This window comes from Xenopus laevis, chromosome 5L (assembly GCF_017654675.1).
Source record: "Xenopus laevis strain J_2021 chromosome 5L, Xenopus_laevis_v10.1, whole genome shotgun sequence".
Taxonomy (NCBI): Eukaryota; Metazoa; Chordata; class Amphibia; order Anura; family Pipidae; genus Xenopus; species Xenopus laevis.
In genome coordinates this window covers 18,583,883-18,602,798 of record NC_054379.1, presented here as the reverse complement: position 1 = coordinate 18,602,798, position 18,916 = coordinate 18,583,883, and the positions used below count along the sequence as shown (strand labels likewise).

The 18,916-nt window shown below is 40.0% G+C and overlaps 1 protein-coding gene across 6 annotated transcripts in view; it reads right to left on the bottom strand.

Annotated features, from left to right (window-relative positions):
• The window catches only part of xdh.L (xanthine dehydrogenase L homeolog), a 46,590-nt gene that overhangs the window by 21,109 nt on the left and 6,565 nt on the right, over positions 1-18,916 (bottom strand). For all 6 annotated transcript variants that reach the window (XR_005961187.1, XR_005961186.1, XM_041562579.1 and 3 more), the window contains exons 6-18: positions 16,494-16,555; positions 15,336-15,398; positions 14,789-14,878; positions 12,787-12,928; positions 11,562-11,654; positions 9,661-9,812; positions 8,932-9,025; positions 7,945-8,054; positions 7,644-7,828; positions 6,793-6,967; positions 6,186-6,275; positions 2,675-2,844; positions 816-939 (exon numbers count right to left, since the gene is read on the bottom strand). Coding sequence is in view for 4 of the 6 variants with exons in the window: in XM_041562579.1 (XP_041418513.1) it covers positions 816-939; positions 2,675-2,844; positions 6,186-6,275; positions 6,793-6,967; positions 7,644-7,828; positions 7,945-8,054; positions 8,932-9,025; positions 9,661-9,812; positions 11,562-11,654; positions 12,787-12,928; positions 14,789-14,878; positions 15,336-15,398; positions 16,494-16,555 (1,550 nt within the window). In the remaining 2 variants the exon portion in view is untranslated. The remainder of the gene's footprint in view (positions 1-815; positions 940-2,674; positions 2,845-6,185; positions 6,276-6,792; positions 6,968-7,643; positions 7,829-7,944; positions 8,055-8,931; positions 9,026-9,660; positions 9,813-11,561; positions 11,655-12,786; positions 12,929-14,788; positions 14,879-15,335; positions 15,399-16,493; positions 16,556-18,916) is intronic.

Here is an 18,916-nt window from a genome sequence, read left to right as displayed (position 1 = left end):
GGCCCATTTCTATTTTAATTTAATATTTATTTGTATTTGCGCTGCTGGGTCCAGTTGGGCCTGCTGGGAGAATAAAGGCCGGCAAGGCACATGTGTGTGCCCAAATGCATGTAAATCCAATGGGGCCTGGATCTACACACATCTGACCCAGCAGTAGCCTAGAAGTGGGCTTTGTGTAGATGTAGCCTAAGATCCTACATGTCATTAATCTGCCACTGGTCCTGTAACTTCTATTTACATCCATAACCACTGCCTTGACAGGAGCTTTTTTAATCTTTAAAGGAGAAGGAAAGCTACTGAAGCAGTTTATCGCCAACAGATTAGCCACAATAGGGCAAGCTATAACATTATATTTATTCTGCAGAACACTTTACCATACCTGAGTAAACAAGCTATGTTTGTTTAGGATAGCAGCTGCCATATTAGCTTGGTGTGACATCATTTCTTGTTTGAGTCTTTCCCTGCTGACTCAGCTCTGAATACAGCAGGGAGGGGAGGAGGGAGGGGGAAAAGGAAGGGGGAAAGGGAGAAAGCAGCAAACTGAGCATGCTCAAGCCCTAGCCCTGGACGTTTAAGCTGAAAACAGGAAGTCTGATACAGAAGCCCATGTATACACAATAGAAGGAAAGAAATGCTGTGTTTCTTTTGACAGAGGACTCAGAGAAGCATTCATTTGAGGATTTACTGGTGTATTTATAGAGACCTTACTGATTAAGCTTACTTAATTATAACCGTTCCTTCTCCTTTAAAGACGTTAGCGCAATAAAACTGACCATATTTTGGCAAACTCACATACATATTAGCTTTACACGTACCACATCTTCAGCAAATATGGTTTCGTCGTGTGCAAATCCCGTTACATTACTGGCTGGGACATCTTTAGCGAACAGGAAACAGACAAATCCTGGCGTGAGCGCAGCTTCCTCTGTGTCAATTGAACTGGAGAAGAAGCAAAACATAAAATCAGATGCATCTGCCACAAACAGACTGGCTTTATGGTAAGGGCATATCCAGTTATAATGTTCATTTGTGTATCTCAGACAAGTTACAATTTGTCTTTTCCTTTAAATTCTGTCAAGCCTATTAATAAATTGGGACACAACAGAAACCTGGTTGTATATGTATCACAGCCATCATAAGAGCTATAGCACATGCTGCCATTTATTGGTGCTTTGCCTACCACATTTTTCCCAACTGAAATGAATTTCTTTTGTTTGCAAAAATAGCACAAACAACACTTTATTACCAAGCATACCAGGTTCTCCCATTAAGGCTCTAGTAAATATATAAAACTTGCAATATAGATTAGAAGAGACTGACTAATAAAAATGCAGTAGCAAAAATAATTATAAAAGTAAAAAAATCTTTATTAGGACATCTACAGTATAAGTTAACTTAAAAGTGAACAAACCCTTTAATACTATGGGGCAGATTTACATAGGGTCGAATATCGAGGGTTAATTAAACCTCGATATTCGACTGCTGAATTGAAATCCTTCGAATATCGATGTCGAAGGATTTAGAGCTATTCCTACAATCGAACGATCGAAGGAATAATCGTTCGATCGAAAGATTAAATCGAAGGATTTTAATCCATCAATCGAAGGATATTCCTTCGATCAGAAAATTGTTAGGAAGCCTCGGTAGGTTTTAGGTGGCGAACTAGGGGGTCGAAGTTTTTTTTAAAGAGACAGTACTTCCGACTATCGAATGGTCGAATAGTCGAAAGTTTTTTAGTTTGAATCGTTTGATTCGAAGTCGTAGTAGTAGTCCAAGGTCGAAGTAGCCAATTCGATGGTCGAAGTAGCCATATTCGACCATTCGAAATTCAAAGTATTTTTTCTTCTATTCCTCCACTCAAGCTAAGTAAATGGGCCCCTAAGTCACAATATCAACTGAGAGTGCATTCACCAACCTCAATACCCTCTCCTTAAAGGAGAACTGAACCCTAAAGTTAAAAAAACACTACCCCCCTATATAGACCCCCTCCCTCCTCCTCCCCAGCCTTCCAGGGGCGCCATCTTCAGCCGCTTCGGTAATCTTCAGAATGAGACTGGCGCTTCGGTAATATTCATGCGCGAAACCGAAGATTGCTCCAACTGCGCATGCTCTGATATGCTGGTCTCATTCTGAAGATTATCGAAGAGAAGAGGATGGCTGCAGTGAACTCCGCTGGACAGAATCTGCACTGAGGAGTTAGTAAAGAGTTAGAGGCATTTGGCAGGGGGGCAGCTAGGCTGGGGGGGTCTATGTAGGGTAGGGTTTTTTTTAACTCCTTTAAAGAAGTGCAGTTCTTAAAGTCTAAAGGGGTGGCTTCTTGTTTTTTTTCAATGTGAAAAAAGATGTCACGCTATCTGTCTATAAGGTTCTCTAGTGTACTTATAAAGAGTAATGATGTCTCATCACAAGCCTTTTCTCAAGCCCCAATCTTGACAGTCTTTCTTCCTAATTTCATTGTTACAGTTCCTTTTATCAGTTTAGTTGCATGATTCTCCAAGAGCCCATTAATATCCTTCTTAAGGACTGGAGCACACACCTGCTGCAATGTATACTTAAGGTGAGACCTTACTCACAAATGTGCCACTACATTATAGCAGATTTCATAAATGTAGCTCCAGCGTTTTGGTGCTCAGAGTAAGATAATGGAAGCACACAGTACAGCTGCAGCACTTACATGATCTTTGCATGTGCCTTGGTGCTTGTTATCAGTGCTAAATAAAGTTCATTCTCGTAGTGTGGCATATCATCACAGTACACAGCTTCTCCTGTTGCTTGTTTTGCGGCTGAAAGGTGCACCATGGGTCGCCCAACCATATCTTCCTCTTTCTGTCCTTTTGGCACTTCCTAAAACATCAACATCAGCGCATTTGTGCTATTTTATTATTGGACAATTATCACTCATAAAAGAATAGGTTTTTTCAGTGGTTTACCTATTCACCGTAGGGCCCGGGTGCAGGATGTGCACTGGGGCCCTCTGTTGGGCCCCTCTCTACAATATCTTTCAGGTGTGTGCGCAGGAAAGTTCCTCCTGCCACCCACGGGTCCCAAAGGGGTTCTGCGATCGCACCCCCAGAAGTTATGCCACTGGGTTTCTTTTTTAAATACAAGATGATACTCTGTCATCTTTTAGTAAATAACATTCTTGGATACTTATAATAGAAGGTCTGACTGTGTTCTCCACCCAGCTCTGTAGTGAGTATAGGCAGGCAGTAAGTACTGGGCTTCATTGTGGCCTGCACAGATTAAGGAATGGGTAGTGGAAGGGAAACCTGAGTACAGCTCCTGATGAATACAGAGCTGCCAAATGAAAACAGCACAGGCAGCAATTAAAGGAACTGTAACACCAAAAATACTGTGCCATTGTTCTACAGCAGCTTGTTTATATGAACTATAGTAGTGTTTCTGAAGCAAACAGATCAGTTTTACCAGTGCAGGGCAACACTACATGATATTTTCATTACTTTAAAACACTTACATTTTTTGGTGTTACTGTTCCTTTAAACCAGGTTCAGGTCAAGGTGCTAAATGTGAAAACCATGGCAGTATGCACCAATTTTATGAACATTGCACCTCGCACTGCATTTTCTGCATCTGTCTTTGTGTCTTATATTACAATTTGACTGTTTTATGGAAATAGCACAAACTAATTTGTTCAGAATATTGCACCTTTAGTATGTTACATGATTACTAAGATTAATTATAACTTTTACTTACAGAAATCTAACCGTATAATTCTCAATTACATTTGCCTTACAAGGAAATTGTCATTGGGTCCATATCTATCACACAGCTGTATGTGCAGAGTTTTTATTTACCGCATTCCCATGTCATATAAGGTTAAATGTAATTCTGCCAACACTATACTAATTAGATGTGCTATTGTACATTGGCTTCCAAGAAAAATTTCTTTAGCAAAACAGTAATTATGGCTTGTAAGCACGTAAACATTTCCCTAGACACATCCCTGCTGTTCGCTCAATGTTCAAAAAGATTTGAAAATGGCAATATTTCTATTTAACGTTTATTTGTTTTTTTAGATATTAAAATGTATGCAAATATGACAAGGAGACCACAATGAGACATGCATAGACAATGCCTCCAAGTCTCCACAAATTTTTGCACAATCTTTCAATGTGTACTTTATTGATTATGTTAACCCTAAAGTCCTGTGAACCCAAACCATTAACTATGCAGCACTGTATACTCATTTACCAAGGATGGCAAGGTGCAAATTGCAAAAACCAGATACAACACCATGTTTTCTTGCCCACAATTCCCTTTGACACCATCTTGTGCCGTGAAGCACAAACATTTAAAGAACCAGTTCAGTGTAAAAATAAAAACTGGGTAAATAAATAGGCTGTGCAAAATAAAAAATGTTTCTAATATAGTTAGTTAGCCAAAAATGTAATGTATAAAGGCTGGAGTGACTGGATGTGTAACATAATAGCCAGAACACTACTTCCTGCTTTTCAGCTCTCTAATTCTTAGTTAGTCAGTGACTTTAAGGGGGGCCACATGGGACATAACTGTTCAGTGAGTTTGTAATTGATCCTCAGCATTCAGCTCAGATCCAAAAGCAAACAGTTATGACTCATATGCCCCCCCCTCACGTCAATGATTGGTTACTGCCTGGTAACCAATCAGTGGAAACCAAGAGAGATGAAAAGCAGGAAGTAGAGTTCTGGCTATTATGCTACACATCCAGTCACTCCAACCTTTATGCATTACATTTTTGATTAACTAACTATATTAGAAACATTGTATATTTTGCACAGCCTATCTATTTACCTAGTTTTTATTTTTACACTGAACAATTCCTTTAAAACTCCTGATCCTAATGAAGAACAAATAGTTGCACCCCTCTCAGCTTGTGTTCAAGGGTAGGACCTTACTCTGGCACAACCCTCAATTCAGGCTGTGACATCTACTAGAGAGCCCTGTTATTACCACCTTATTGCAAGTGGCACAATAAGGTCTCCCTTGTGCTTGTCCCCGCTGTGTAGTGCTCCAGAGTGAAGATCACATTATGCGAGGGCTATGCTACAGTGTTGTGTGTATCACGATCTACTGACCTGAGCAATTCTGCACTTGCACCTAGTCCGTGTTAAAGGAAAACTATACCCCCAAAATGAATACTTAAGCAACAGATAGTTTATATCAAATTGAATGACATAGTAAAGAATCTTACCAAACTGGAATATATATTTACATAAATATTGCCCTTTTACATCTTTTGCCTTGAACCACCATTTCGTGACTGTATCTGTGCTGCCTCAGAGATCACCTGACCAGAAATACTACAATACTACAACAACTAAGGGGCCGATTCACTAAGGGTCGAATTTCGAAGTTAAAAATACTTCGAAATTCGACCCTCGGATTGAAATCCTTCGACTTCGAATATCGAAGTCGAAGGATTTAGCGCTGATCCTGCGATCGATCGATCGAAGGATTTTTCGTTCGATTGAACGATTAAATCCTTCGAATCAAACGATTCGAAGGATTTTAATCCAACGATCGAAGGAAAATCCTTCGATCAAAAAATCACAGGCAAGCCTATGGGGACCTTCCCCATAGGCTAACATTGACTTCGGTAGCTTTTAGCTGCCGAAGTAGGGGGTCGAAGTTTTTTTTAAAGGGGAAGTACTTCGACTATCGAATGGTCGAATAGTCGAACGATTTTTCGTTCGATTCGTTCGATTTCGTTCGACTTCGAACGAATTTAACCAATTCGATGGTCGAAGTACCCAAAAAATACTTCGAAATTCGAAGTATTTTTCATTCGAATCCTTCACTCGAGCTTAGTGAATCAGCCCCTAACTGTAACAGGAAGTAGTGTTGAAGCAAAAGGCAGAACTCTGTCTGTTAATTGGCTCATGTGACCTTACATGTGGTTTGTATGTGTACACAGTGAATCTTATGATGTCAGGGGGTGGCCCTTATTTTTTAAAATGGCAATTTTCTATTTATGATTACCCAATGGCACATACTACTAAAAAAGTATATTATTATGATAATGGTTCATTTACATGAAGCAGGGTTTTACACATGAGCTGTTTTACTCAGTATCTTTTAATAGAGACCTACATTGTTTGGGGGGTATAGTTTTCCTTTAAGTGAGATCATTTTTTTCTTATTATCAACCCAGTATTAAATGAATTTCCCATTTTAGAAAATCTTACCTGAAACAGCTGCACGCTGCATGGGTGGGACTTATGGAATAATTCTGTGGCACTTTCATATTTAGGAGGGATGGTCTCTGCAAAATTGTTCTGAGTTGGGAACAAAACAGCAAAAAAATAACAGTATGGCATCATATCTAATATAAGTAATTCATTAGTATGGCATCATCCAATCTGCATCAGTTGCATCTTATTTAGCATAAGCATTAAACCTGAGAGAATATTAAGGCCTATGGCATGCTGCTGGCAAAGAATGGGAAGCACCTGCTGATTTAAAGCAGCAAGCACAAGTTGTCCATAAGTCCCAGTGAGTCCACGGAGTCCAAACTGGGGTGACCTAGTATATGGTGGAGGTACTCGAGAGCAGTAGCTGTAGGCAGGAAGAGATAGGTGCAGTATAGAAAAAAACCTTCCTTTTTAGCAGAATCATGCCTGTAAAAGAGGCTTAATGCTGCTAAAGATAGGAGGATATGGTATGATTTTTGGTGATCTATTGATCAGACACTTATGGCTAACTTAACTCCTGTAATTGTACTTCAGCATAATAGTCAGGAGCTGGATGTCCCTCTGAATAGAGATGCCTTGGTGACTACTAGGCAATACTCACATTCCCATTTAAATCAAGTGCCAGTTTCTTATGCACGGTGAGGTAAAACTTGAAGAAAAAGCTGAGCGTCAGAGTTTGCCGATATTCTACCATTCCCCCGGGCACACTGGGCGACAGCGCCATCTCTTTAGCCAGGAGCTGGCATGCTGATTGCAGGAGTTTGTCATCCCAATATCTGTAAGTAGAAATGACGTGTTTTGACTTTGTTTATTCAGTTATACCATGTGACACATACACACAGAATGATGGGTAAGTGGGTGGGGCCTGTAAAAAGTAGTTTATATGAGGTGTATTTATCATGTTGTGTAAAACATTGTGTAAAAAAAATCACCAGTGATGTTGGCCATAGCAACCAATCAGCAATTAGATTTCCACAATCAGCTGCAAGTTAGAAAACAAAAGCAAAGATCTGATTGGTTGCTATGGGCAAGATCACTGGTGGCTTTTTTACACAGCATGATAAACGGGCCCCTTAGGTGTGTTTTCTCTTTGTTTATTCAGTTATATCATGTGACACATACACGCAGAATACTGGGTAAATGGGAGGGGCCCGTAACAAGCAGTTTATATGAACAATTGTTCACATCTTCATATATTTTATCTATCATCTATCTATCTATCTATCTATCTATCATCTATCTATCATCTATCTATCTATCTATCTATCTATCTATCTATCATCTATCTATCATCTATCTATCTATCTATCTATCTATCTATCTATCTATCTATCTATCTATCTATCTATCTATCTATCTATCTATCTATCTATCTATCATCTATCTATTAAAAAAGGCAAAAGGCTCTAACAGCAATTAAACTACAACTCCCAAAATGTGTGAATATCTTACTTCCCAGCAAGCTCCATACAAGTGTTTTTTGCCATAACAGTGACGGGGGCCATTCCTCCATAACTCAGCCGAATACTCTCCACCTGGTGGCTATCAGGTTTGAACAGGACCCTCATCCCGCTTGTTACTATGGCAATGTCATCCTCCCGTCTTGACGCTTGCTTGAAAGCTGAGAAATACTCCCACTGAGAAGACAACCAAAATACCTGTTAGTGCAATGCTTTGAATAGCCTACCTATCAGGTAACAACCCTAGGCCTCAAGCTTCATTATCCCAGAGCTACTACCCAGGTGGAACTCACCTTCGTGGAATATGGAATCTCAATGGAAAGCAGAATTTCCTGAGGTGTCACTACTGTCTTTCTGTATTCAGTGAAAAATGTCTCGTCCATATGGACTGTTCTGGTGCTGTCTGTAAGGCAAAATTGCACAAAATATCTTATAACAGCCAATCAAAAGCGAGTATAGGTATGGAAATCCATTATCCAGAAAGCTCCGAATTACAGGAAGGCCATCTTCAAATTTTTAAAGATGAATTCCTTTTTCTTTGTAATAGTAAAACAGTACCTTGTACTTGATCGAAAGATATAACTAATCCTTATTGAAAGCAACTTCAGCCTATTGGGTTTATTTAATGTTTACATGATTTTCTAGTAGATTTAAGGTACGAAGACCCAATTTATGGAAAGATCCATTATCTGGAAAACCCCAGGCCCTGAGCATTCTGGAAACCAGGTCCCATACCTGTATCAGCAAAAGCCCAGTGCTGAGTGTTTCACCTGAAAACATGTCTTGGAAATTCCAGTGATAGCAAGAAATGAAAATACCAGGAAATACTAATATAAAAGTATAATTTGCGGGGACCACTGCAGCCTATTTCAGCCTACTTACAGAGCATTTCAGCAGACTTTGTGCTACAAATATGAAACACAAAAATAATCAGAGCTGTGCAGCAGAGCTTGCAGTCGCCATGAGCATGTGCATTGACAGAAGATCTCATCATGGCTTCCATTGTGGCTGCTCTTGGTTGCCAATCACAGCCAGGAAGCCAGAAACGACCAAACATGGTGGTTGCCATCCCCTCTGCGCTGCTTTTGATAATTTAGTACAGTGGAGCTGGGCTGTCTATATGGGTGAATATGCAGGAGCCAAATAGTTACAATGGCAACCAGGCAATTTTAGTTGTCCTTTAATTAAGAAAGTGTATGCATGATGTTTTATGTTATGTACTGACAGTTAGCCGACCCTGCAAGGAATCTGGTAGTTGGTCAGGCTTTAATTTGCCTTACCTTTTGAGATTAAATGGAGTTTCGTGCCACTTGCCATGAAGACAGGGTTAAGATCAGATATCGGACTCGCTGTCATTATATTCCCTCCTATAGACTGCAGGGAATTAACAGAAAGAGTGATATCAATCAATATAGATGCCAAAAATGTGCAAAAACAAAAATCAGCGATGTCAGACTGGTCTTTCTCGAATGAAAGCAAAAAACTTTACAGAAATCTGTCACTTCTGCACAGCTGGTGTCTCTTTTTGCTGCAAATTTTTTACTGCTGGTATTAAAGGAGTGGTTCACCTTTTAGTTAACTTAAAATATGTTATAGAATGGCTCATTCTAAGCATCTTTACATTAGCCTTAATTTTTTTAAATAGTTTTTTACTTATTTGCTTTATTTTTCTGACTCTTTCCAGCTTTGAAATTGGGAGGGGGGGGGAGTCACAAATTTTTGGGTGAGATGGGGTTGTTTTAAAAGTTTTTACATTTTTGCACGTTTGCACCTCGTAACCCACTATAGCCTTTATTGGTGTGCAGTGCATTTAACCTCCTATTTCACATTTGTTTATAGCTGGCAGGGTTCATAACCCAAGGGACCTGGGCAGCAATGGGTGAAACACCTGAGCTCTGGTTGGTGGACGGCCCTTCTAAGTAAGTAATATGGGACCCAATGTTTTATGACGGTAGCTCAGCACTGTCTTTTGTCTCATGTATTGGCTATTAACTTTAAGTCACACTTACAGCTACATTACGTATCTGCTGCCCTGCAAACCACCTCAGTTGCTCCAAGGCTCCTCGGAACACTTCTGTTTTGAAAGCTGGAAGATGGGCCACTGCCTTTCTGAGCACTTCTTCCATGGTGGACAAACTACAGGCTGCTCCAAAGTAGATCCCTGGGGTGTAGAAGCAGTCAGGTATTATCATATATATATATATATATATATATATATATATATATAATATATATATATATATATATATATATATATATATAAAATCCTGTGATGATTTATATCTGTGAAGGTATTAGGTATTTAAGTAATTTAAGCCTTACATAGGCCTCCAGTTGGACTAGCCACAACATACCATGCCATGTACCCAGCCTCAACTCGCCAATGAGGCGAGTTGAGGTTGTCGCCTCAGGCGGCAGTGCCCCACTAGGTACCAGGGGCAGCAAAAATGCTGCTCCTGGTACTTTAAAAGCGAATTTCCGGGGGGGGGGCAGTAGCAGTAGGCGGCGGAGGGGCCAGGATCGCCCCTGCATGGACCAATGGGAGTTGCTTTATTAAGCAGAAAGCTTGCATTTGCTGAAAGGCAGTACCCTATTGTAGAAATGGAGTGCCTGGCAATTAAATTGGCATTGGAAGCCCTAAAATTCTATATGATGGGTTCAGGTTTAACAATGATCATACTACTGCGGATGTCAGCAAATAAAGGACAGAATGATTCTTGTTCTACAGAACATTTCAAGTAGAACAAGGGTCTGGGGTAGAGTCCTGTGCGGGTCCATTTTTTGGAACCCGTACCCTACCCGTACCCGCAACCTGCAATCCACAACCCGAACCGGCAACCCGCATTCTTACCCGACCCGCAAGTACCTTATACGCAACCCAGATCTGCGACCGCTGACCATCAAGAATCAGGAAGTGCTGTCATTGTAAACCGGAAGTGCCATCATCGGAAGTAGGAGTGATTGGAAAAAAAGGAGTAAAAATCGATATTGAGAGGACCCGCAGCCCGACCCACAAACCCGCAGAACCGACGACCCACGTCCCGCACCCAGAACTTCTACCTGCAACCCGCAGGTTTTTGCGAGTAACCCGCATGTACCCGACCTGCTGCAGGACTCTAGTCTGGGGCACCACAAGGAAATACAGATGACTTTATGGGTTCTTTGTTGTGATTGGCAGGCCGACACTGGTTCAAGTGCAAGTATATAAAAGAATTTGACATCCTGAACCTTAGTAACCATGGGGGAGATAGACCATTATGAGCTGAGAGAGTTTAAAGCTGTGTGGAAAGAGAACAGCAGTTTGTAGTGCTGATGGTTTCCAAGAGCTAAAGCAAAATCAAATGTTTGGATATAGCAAAGGAACAAAAATACCGGCACACTAGGCTTATTTGCAGGGAAACCCTTGCTTTAATTTAAAGTGCGGAAGTGCAACGTTTCGGGGCCACGCCCCTTTCTCAAGCATGAGAAATGGGCGTGGCCCGAAACGTTGCACTTCCACACTTTGAATTAAAGCAAGGGTTTCCCTGCAAATAAGCCTAGTGTGCCGGTATCTTTGTTCTTTGGCTCAATTTGGAGGTTGCCGTATCCTCTACTACTGAGCACCAGGCTGTCATCTCCAGGGGTTGCCGTGGGTCTGCGTTTGCTCTACCTTGTTCCAGTACTGAATATAGCAAAGGAACAGTGACCCTTTTGACTATTATTTTGCTTTCTAGCCTTGAATGCCAGTAGCAGAGTCGTCCTCGTGAGGGACTCACATCCTGTGTTTAGTTTCTTTTTCTATTGTTTGTTCGCCAGAAACTGTTCCACAATAAAGTAAAATTTGTTTTTTATCTGTCTGTCTGTCAGATCACACTCACGCTGCTTTGAACATCTGCTACCAATACATAATCAATATAAATAAGACTCTCACCTTCTTCCTTATGTTCAATAATATTTAATTCTGGAACCAGGCCTGGCGCAATGATCAATGGGTACTGCATATTCTTGAACTTTGTTTCAATACCTTGAAAAAACAATGAAAATTAGCACTGAAATATATCTTGGCCATAAATGTTACTTTATTTTCATTTGAACACAGAAAGCTCCTGCCATAACCCTCAGTGAGCTTCAACCTGAGCCCATTTAGTTATTTAAGAGGATATCCTCCCAAAAACTGTTTTTCACATCAAGAAAGAAAATATCAATATCCATTCATTACACATTCACCATGGCTTCAAAGATATTTGAAAATATAACAGAAATGAAAGTTCATTCTTTTATAAACAGCAGCTGGCTTAACCGAAACTCAGTCAGAACTAGTTGTGCACAAAATTCAAACAGACAGATACTGCTCTCAGTAATTACATACCATATAACATTTTATATAACAGATTTATCAAGGGTCGAATTGAAAATTCGAATTTAAAATTTGAATTTTCAATTTTTTTTCTGTCAAATTTGACTAGGGAGGTATTCAAATTCGATTAGAGTTTTTTAAAAAAAATCAAATTCTATTTTCGAGATTTATTATAATCTGGCCTTTTAAGAAATCGATTTCGACTATTCGCCACCTAAAACCTGCCAAATAGCTGTTTAAGTCAATGGGAGACGTCCAGGGAGCAATTTGGAGTTGTTTGCAGCCTTCCTGACATTCGAGTTTTTTCTTCAGAGAAAAAGCTTGAAGTTTTTTCAATTCAATTTAAGTTTTCGGGTCAATTTAATTCATCCAAGTTTGAACAATTAGATTTTTTTTTAATAAATTTCAATCGGTCGAATTTCGAATTTATGGGAGTTTTTAAAAACTCACATGAATTCTAAATTCAACCTATGATAAATGTGCCTCCCCATGATGAGCATTTTGTATATAATAAATGTATATTGGGAAATTGTTTAGAATGACATCATCTTTTATTATAGAAAAGTAGTTTTTTTAGATTGTAATATTGTGATGGAACCTTAGCTAAAACTATCAGTGACTATGAATTAGCACAGGACATTAGGTTTTCCTGGGAATGATTCAAATACAAAATCAACCAACAGACTTTCACTGCAAGGGCCCCACTTGGACACAAAAAGTTTTTTATGTCTATACTGGTATAACCATAGATAGTCTTCCTTATCCTAGCTGACCCCAGTGCAGAAACCCCAACACTCACCGACCTCTGTGTTCCCAACAACCAGTTTAGCATCTGGGTACTGAACTTTGAGTGCCAATAATTCCTCGAGATTGGAAGGCCGGAGCCACGTAATGTTGTCACCTTTAAAATACAGTGACTTTGGAGAAGACTTTTCATACATCTTTTGGGAAAAAAAGATAAAACAAAGACACCACATTATTGTCTAATGGAATAAAGGTGAATTCAACACATAGGCAGATAGAGAGTACCAGTTCCACAGGTTACTTGGTGCTGACTGTATTCTCATGGGCTCATTTACTATTACCATTGTTGCAAAATCACTCTCCTTTGGGCTAAGTTTAGATAGATTACAAATAGGCACTGGCATTTCAACATGTGTACAGATTGGCTGTCAGGACCTGGTAGGACCCATTCACATAACTATTGCATCTGTTGGATTTTAGTACAGGCTGTACTCTGCACCATGTGGCAAATCCATACCTAAAGCACAGCAGAATTGTTTGGGATCCTCTGACTTTAGGGTGCTCTGCACTGGGCCCTCATAATTATATGAGCATATGTTTATTACTCATTCAAATATTGTACAATTGCAGGCTAAAAAACAAGACTATGTTCAACAATCCAGTTGGTCCTAATGCCATTAGAATGGATCACTGAGAGGGTGCAGACCCAATCTTTTTGGAAGTTAACCTGCCTGGTTCCTTTTGGCCATTTAAGTGTGATCTGAATTTAGAGGACCCCATGCTAAGTAGATCATTTGTGGAGGGAAAGATTGTCTCTTTTTGGCATGTTTTATATCCAAGTCAAGGGAGTGTTCAGAGTAATTTGACCATTTAACATGTAATCTGAATTTAGAGAACCTCATGCTAAGTAGATCATTTGCGTAGGGAGTGATTGGCTCTTTGTGGCCAGTTTTATGTCCAAGTCAAGGGAGTGTTCATAGTCATTTAAAATTTGTGGATGTGAGAAGGAGCTTCTTTAGCCTTGTGCCACCATGGGCACAACAATTCTTACAATTTAACAATTCTTTTATTGAAACAATCGTACATACAGTTAACACAACTGTTACAAATACAAGTTTTGTTCCTTTTTCAATTCGTGTCATGTAAGCGTTTGGTTTCATAATTAAAACATAAACAAAAAACAATAACATGGTGTCTTTATCATTCTTTAGATTTTTTCCCTTTCTTCCTACTGTAGTTTGTGTTTCCCTTGTCATATTATTAAGTATTACAATACAGTCCTATCTAAGTACATATAGTGAACCACAGTTTATCTACAAGTTTACAGAGTACTGCTATTGTTTTACAGCTTGTCACAATAAAAAGATAAAGTACTATTCCCACCCTGTCTGTTTCACACATACTATTATCTCCTAATCTTGTGAAGCTTAATCCTTGAAAGAGGTAGTAAACCAATAGTTAGTCCCGTGCCATTCCCACATCACACCAGAATATTGTGTACAGGTGAAGAATATCCAGAGCACCATGTATTCAGTTAGTGAGTCAGGGTGGATCCAGGTCAGGAACTTCTTCAATCCACAAGCCCCATATCTTATTAAATTTCTCAGGGCAACCCCTTTTCATATAGGTAAGTTTGTACAATGGTAAGGATTTTTCCACCAACTGTTCCCACTCTTGGACATTAGGTCCACCACTCGACTTCCAGTTTATTGCAATCGATTTTTTAGCATACATACAGAGTATAGATAGTAATGTACGATGTGCTCTCCTCGGGGACACGTCTTCCACCTGACTTAATAAAAGTACTCTGGGTGGGTGGTTCATGTTTAATAAAGTAATGACATTTTGGGGCTCAGATAAGTCCCACTCATTGGGCAGATTTGGCAGCAGTCCCCAGGGCTTTTGTTTGCCTTTTGTAGAAGTCTTTGGAAAGCTTGCACTTGAATCTGTTATAAACCCAACTCTGTGTCACATATCCATGTTTCAGAGCCTTAAGGTGCAATTTCCCAGTAGGCAAATAGATTCCAGAATCTATCATAATATTTCTACATACTCACCAGTAATTCCGGTGGGAAAATGGGCTCTTGCGTAGGGTCCAGGGGTTTGAACGCAGATGGATCAAACAGAGCTGAAGACACTGAAATATCCTTTATGGAAATAAAGTCTTATTAGCAAAGCCCAGAATATCTGTAAAAGTTATAACAAGTGCACAATGTACTCCATGTTGAGTAACCAATAGCAATCAATCAGATGCTTGCTAGCAGTAGACTAGTAAATGTTGGCTGTTGATTGGTTACTACTATAGTTTACTTGAATTTGAGTAATTGTTGCAGCTTTTATTGCATTACCCTGTAGTTCTTATAGGTTGGTATTTGGGTGGGGTAGGAGGGCATTTGAAAATACCCAAAGATGAGTGACATCTTGGTGCTTTAATAGTAGACCCTACCCTTACAGGGGATCTGCAAGTAGGGCTTTGGAATTAAAATCATAATTATTATCATTATCTACCAATATGGGTGGTTTTAGAGTAAACCCCTGGGGCTCCACCTTAACAGGTAAAAAAAAAAATATCAAAAAGTACAAAGGACATATTATATTGTGTACCTCATTTGCACAATTCATATCTCTGCAGCAGTCATTTTCTGACCTTTTGCCACAACATGCTTCCTGAGAATTAAAGAAAAATGTCTTGTTATTTCCCCTTTATCAGTCTGTTTAAGGGCAGAAGATAAGGCCAAGCATCTGTCTAATCTGTCATCCTTAAAGAAGAACTAAACCCTAAAGATTTATGTGGCTAAAATGCCATATTTTATATATGATTGCACAAACCTAAAGTTTAGCTACTCAGTAGCAGCAATGATCCAGGACTTCAAACTTGTCACAGGGGGTCACCATCTTGGAATGTGACACTCACATGCTCAGTGGGCTCTGAGCAGCTGTTGAGAAGCTAAGCTTAGGGCTCGTCACTAATTATCCAGCAGAAAATGAGCTTCCCCTGTAATATAAGCTGATGCTACAGGGCTGATTATTAAATTCTGGTGCTAATTGCACTGGTTTCTGTGCTGCCATGTAGTAATTATCTGTATTAATTACTAATCAGCCTTATACTGTGACATTTCTATTCTATGTGTACTGTATATTCTGAGTGGGTCCAGTGTCAGACTGGGGTGTCCGGGGCCCATCGGGGCTGCTGCCTGGGGGCCCCCCACCCCAGTCGCAAGTGCCACCATCAATAACCAACCTCCCCTTACCTTATGCGCGATGAGATTGTTTGTGCGTGCACGCACACGGGGGAGGGGGGTGAATCGCCGCAACCAGCTCCTGTAGGCAGAGAATTCCAGAATCGGTCCTGGGTCAGCCACTCAGCTGGGACCCACAAGTGGAGGTTTCCGGCATCGGACCTGGGTCGGTGGGGGCCTACCAGGTTATCTCCCAGTGTCCCGCCGGCCCAGTCCGACGCTGAGTGGGGCCTGAAGCTCAGTAAGTGACAGCAGCACAGAGCATGTGCAGTGAATCAGCAGAAAAGAAGATGGGGAGCTACTGGGGCATCTTTGGAGACACAGATCTTTACTGCTAAAGGGCTGTGTTGCCTTGGGCTGGTACAGAAGCCGAAAAGAATAATGTACAATATTTCTAGCCTTTTTTTTAGTTAAGCTTTGGTTAAGCTTTAGTTCTCCTTTAAGGTGTAAGGGATGCTGGCAGTTTTAGTGTGACTGCACTCACAGTGCCTCAGGTTAAATAGATAATAGGGATATTACTCACTTTAGTAAATGTCTTAAACCCCTCAAGAATAGGGCGATATCCTGTACAACGGCACAGATTCCCTGTGTTAAGAAGGAAAAAGGCGAACTGTGAAAGATCTGATTTGTTTACTAGAATGGCAGCACTTTTCTTGAAATAAGTCAAAAATTGGCCTTAAATTCACAGTTTTATGGTAGAGTTGGAATATGTGTAATTGTTTAAATGTGTAATTCCACATTAGACACGGGTAGGGTTGCCACCTGGCTGGTATTTTATATAAATGTTTCATGATTGCAATGTTAAGTATAGGGAAAGGACGGTATTTTTTTCTAGAAAAGGTGGCGACCCTAGGCACGGGCCTAGGGAAATGGTGTGTGCATGTACCTCGTATGTAGCCTACCTCTAGTCTGGGCTAGTGTCCCCTCACCCCTCATCCCCTAAAAGTGTTCACCTCACCAACCCAAGCGCACTCAGTCATTCAAACATGCACGTGAGCAATGAGTGCCCAGGAGGAACGGTGGACACCCAAGTTGCCTAGGGCATCTGGCCAGCTTGGCGTTCCATTTTAATTCGGCAGTCGAATATCGAGGGTTAATTAACCCTCGATATTCGACCAGTGATACATCTGCCCCGTAGTGTTATAAACATTAAATTATACATAAATACATTATAAAGTTTTGGTTGATAAAATTGTAAGAAAGATCATGAAAACATTTCTAGTATTGTATTTAATACATTAGTTCTGAGACAGACTTTTAATCTGCTCTTCAAAAATACCAAACTAAGATGGTGCCTGCCCCATGAACCCTGTCAAACTTAAAATTCCAAACTATGTCTGTTCCATAGCGTACGCCCTTCATATCTGCTATATTTTCATTCCCAGGTTTTCTAGTCTCTTCCACAATATTGCAGAGGTTTCCTAGGTTTGCGTGATAACCAGGAGGAAGGTGCTCTGCATATGCTGAATGATAATCCTGCCTTAGAAGGGTGTGCCAAGGAAGGGTTATTATATTATTTCTGTAGCTAATATACTGAATTTGCCTACAGCTCTGCTTTGCTTCATTATTGCAATTACTGGGATATTTGCTGAATATGTTGTTTTACTAGATGTTGCTTTGCATGCTTAATACAATCTTGCAAATAATGCCTGGAAACTCAAAGAATGTAAAATCTTGTGAACCCCTTAAAACAGAGGCACGCGGTCAGATTCGGGGAGATTAGACTAATCTCCCCGAACTGCCTTCCCGCCGACTAGAATGTAAATCATTGGTAGGATGGCACTCGGAGCGCTTCGTTTTCCGAAGTCGCCCAAAGTTTCCTCGTGACGCAACTTCGGAAAACAAAGCGATCTGATTGCGATTTTCATTCTAGCCGGCGGGAAGGCAGTTCAGGGAGATTAGTCGCCCCAAAGAAGAGGAGATTTGTCACCAGGCGACTCATCTCCCCGAATCTGACCGCTTGTCTCTGCCTTTAAGATTAAGGGAACAGTAATACCAAAAAAGCGTTTTAATAAAATGAGAATATAATATACTGTTGCCCTGCACTAGTAAAACTAGGGTCTTTGCTTTAGAAACGTTACTATACTATAAGCTGCTGTGTAGCAATGGGGGCAGCCATTCAAGCACAGGATACACAGTAGATGACAGATACGTTCTGAAGAATACTTTTGTATACAACAGAGCTTATCTGTTATCTGCTGTGTATCCTGTGCCTTTTCTCCTTTTTCAACTTTGAATGGCTACATAGCAGCTTGTTTATATAAACTATAGTAGTCGTTCTGAAGCAAACACACCAGTTGTACAAGAGCAGTGCAACAGAACATTACATTTTTATTACTTTACAACACAACTGTTTGGTGTTACTGTTTCTTTAAGAGGTAGTTCACAAGATTTTACATTCTTTGAGATTCCAGGCATTATATGCAAGATTGTACCACTGTTAGCATGATATAGACAACTTAAAATTGGTCTTTTTGTAAGTTATTTAGCTCTTTGTTCAGCAACTCTCCAGTTTTGAATTTAAATATATCTGATTGCCAGGGTCCAATACACCCTAGTAACCAAGCCAAATCATTACAGATTTTCAGTGTCTTTAAAACTATGCATAAATGTCATTTCTATTGAAAACAACATCCATCTGCTCCTTTCTGTTCTCTTTAAACAGTGTAACATGAGTCAGTTCTCCTTCAGGTCTGTAAAACAGTTCACTTCTGCTAAATTATTTCAGCAGTCGGAGCCTGGAGTTCAGAGAATATAAACAGCCAGATAGCTACGTCTTTCAATAGCAATTACATTTAAGCATACATTTAAAAACATGAATGCATATTGGAAAGCTGTACAGAATTATATTTCCTTTCACTGTGAAAACATTTCTTCTTCAGTAGAGAACCCCTTTAGTGATAATCTGGAATTAATGAGGTTTAGATCAAAAATGTTAGACTGAAG